At 41.5% G+C, this 1,627-nt stretch overlaps 1 protein-coding gene across 1 annotated transcript in view; it reads left to right on the forward strand.

Moving 5' to 3' along the window:
- The window catches only part of COLEC10 (collectin sub-family member 10 (C-type lectin)), a 38,186-nt gene that overhangs the window by 20,304 nt on the left and 16,255 nt on the right, over positions 1-1,627 (forward strand). Inside the window, exon 2 of the mRNA XM_011972991.1 lies at positions 1,190-1,261. Coding sequence (XP_011828381.1) covers positions 1,190-1,261 — 72 coding nt within the window. The remainder of the gene's footprint in view (positions 1-1,189; positions 1,262-1,627) is intronic.

The raw sequence follows: 1,627 nt of genomic DNA on the forward strand, positions 1-1,627 counted from the left end.
TCTGGTGGTGTTTTTTTCTTGGATAAATCAATGAACAACACAAGTTTCTCACACTCAAATTGTCTAATCCCAAGAACTTCATTTTTGTCTTTAGAAGGTTTTGTTTCTCCTCCTTTCCTCTGCTGATGGACAGGGCTTTTTCATGCCCTGAGATTGCTGTGGTGATAATGCAAGTATCTGGTCATAATATCGTGTATGTTGTGCTCTTTGTTTTCAAAGCACATTCACATGCTCACCTTGTTGATCCTAAAACAACTGAGTGAGGTATGGAGAGCAGATACTATCCCCAGATTTAGGAAAGGAAGCATAAAGGAAACAAAAACAGCAGCCATCATTGCTAAGCACTGATTGTATCCCAGGTGTTCTATGTCTATTGTCTCATTTAACCTACCTAAAAGCCCACTCCAGTAGGTGTTATTAGATCCATTTGCTGGAGAGAAAAGTGAGACTCAGGGAAGTTCTGTACTCAAATTTCTCCAGATAGTGAGTGGTGGAGCTGAGACTTCAGTCAAATCTGTCCTAGTCCAAAGTCAATACACTCAATCACTGGCCTGTTGAAGATTTGTTCAACCCATCAGTGACTAACATGGCATTAATATCCAAGACCCCTGATTCTCAGTCTGGGCACTGTTCATTAAACCATTCATTCAATCTTTAATTCTTCAAGGTGCTGGAGCTACAGTTGCCTATGATTAAGACAGTTGCCACTCACAGAAAACTGCTTTGTGGCTTCCCCATCCCTAGTCTCCTGTTCTTAACTTCCTAGGTCATGCCTACAATTTTGGGGTTCCCAAGCATGCAGTCAGAGAGTAATAAGTTATGTGTACCTCTGTGTGTGTGTGTGTGTGTGTGTGTGTGTAAGTTTTATGTTTATTGTCCATCAAGAATTTGCTAGATTCTACAGCAAGAATAAAGATTTGTCAGGCCAAACATCTCAATTCAGCAACAAGGATGTTTCTTCAAACATAGAGTTGGATGTGGAGAAAAGTAAAAAATAAAATATACTGGAAGTTTCTTCCTTTCACCTGAGTGTCAAGTCTATGTGAACATATGTCCATACTCATGGCTGGGTTGTGAGACAAGCACTGAGCTGAGGGAAGGAGTGTAACCATTTCCACCTTCCCCTGGGAGAATGTGGTCATGTAAATATTCGAGATGCTTCATTATGTCTCATTTTCTGTTTCAAAAGGAGATGATGGTGAAAAAGGAGATCCAGGAGAAGAGGGAAAGCACGGCAAAGTGGGACGCATGGGGCCGAAAGGTAACTAAAATGATGTGAAACTGACATTTTAATGTCATAATTGCTCTTCTTTCTCTCCTGGCCCTTGCCCTGGAAATTAGCAGCTTTCATAATGCCCTCTGCCCCAGCAATGCCTGAAATATATTTCACACATGAATTAACTCACCATCTGAATGCCCCTCTGAGATTACCTGTCAACAAGACTCTGAGTTTCTCAAGTTGCATTCTTAGGGCTGGCTGGTGTGGGACACTGGGAGCCCCAGGGAAAAGCAGTCTCTGAGAATATTAAGAAACGATGTGTTATAGAGCTGTGTTCATACCTGTGTCTCCCTTCTAAAGCCACTGCTAAGCAGCATTTTTTTTTAAAGCTGGCGTAGAGTTTAAGGA

This window comes from Mandrillus leucophaeus, unplaced genomic scaffold (assembly GCF_000951045.1).
Source record: "Mandrillus leucophaeus isolate KB7577 unplaced genomic scaffold, Mleu.le_1.0 Scaffold133, whole genome shotgun sequence".
Taxonomy (NCBI): Eukaryota; Metazoa; Chordata; class Mammalia; order Primates; family Cercopithecidae; genus Mandrillus; species Mandrillus leucophaeus.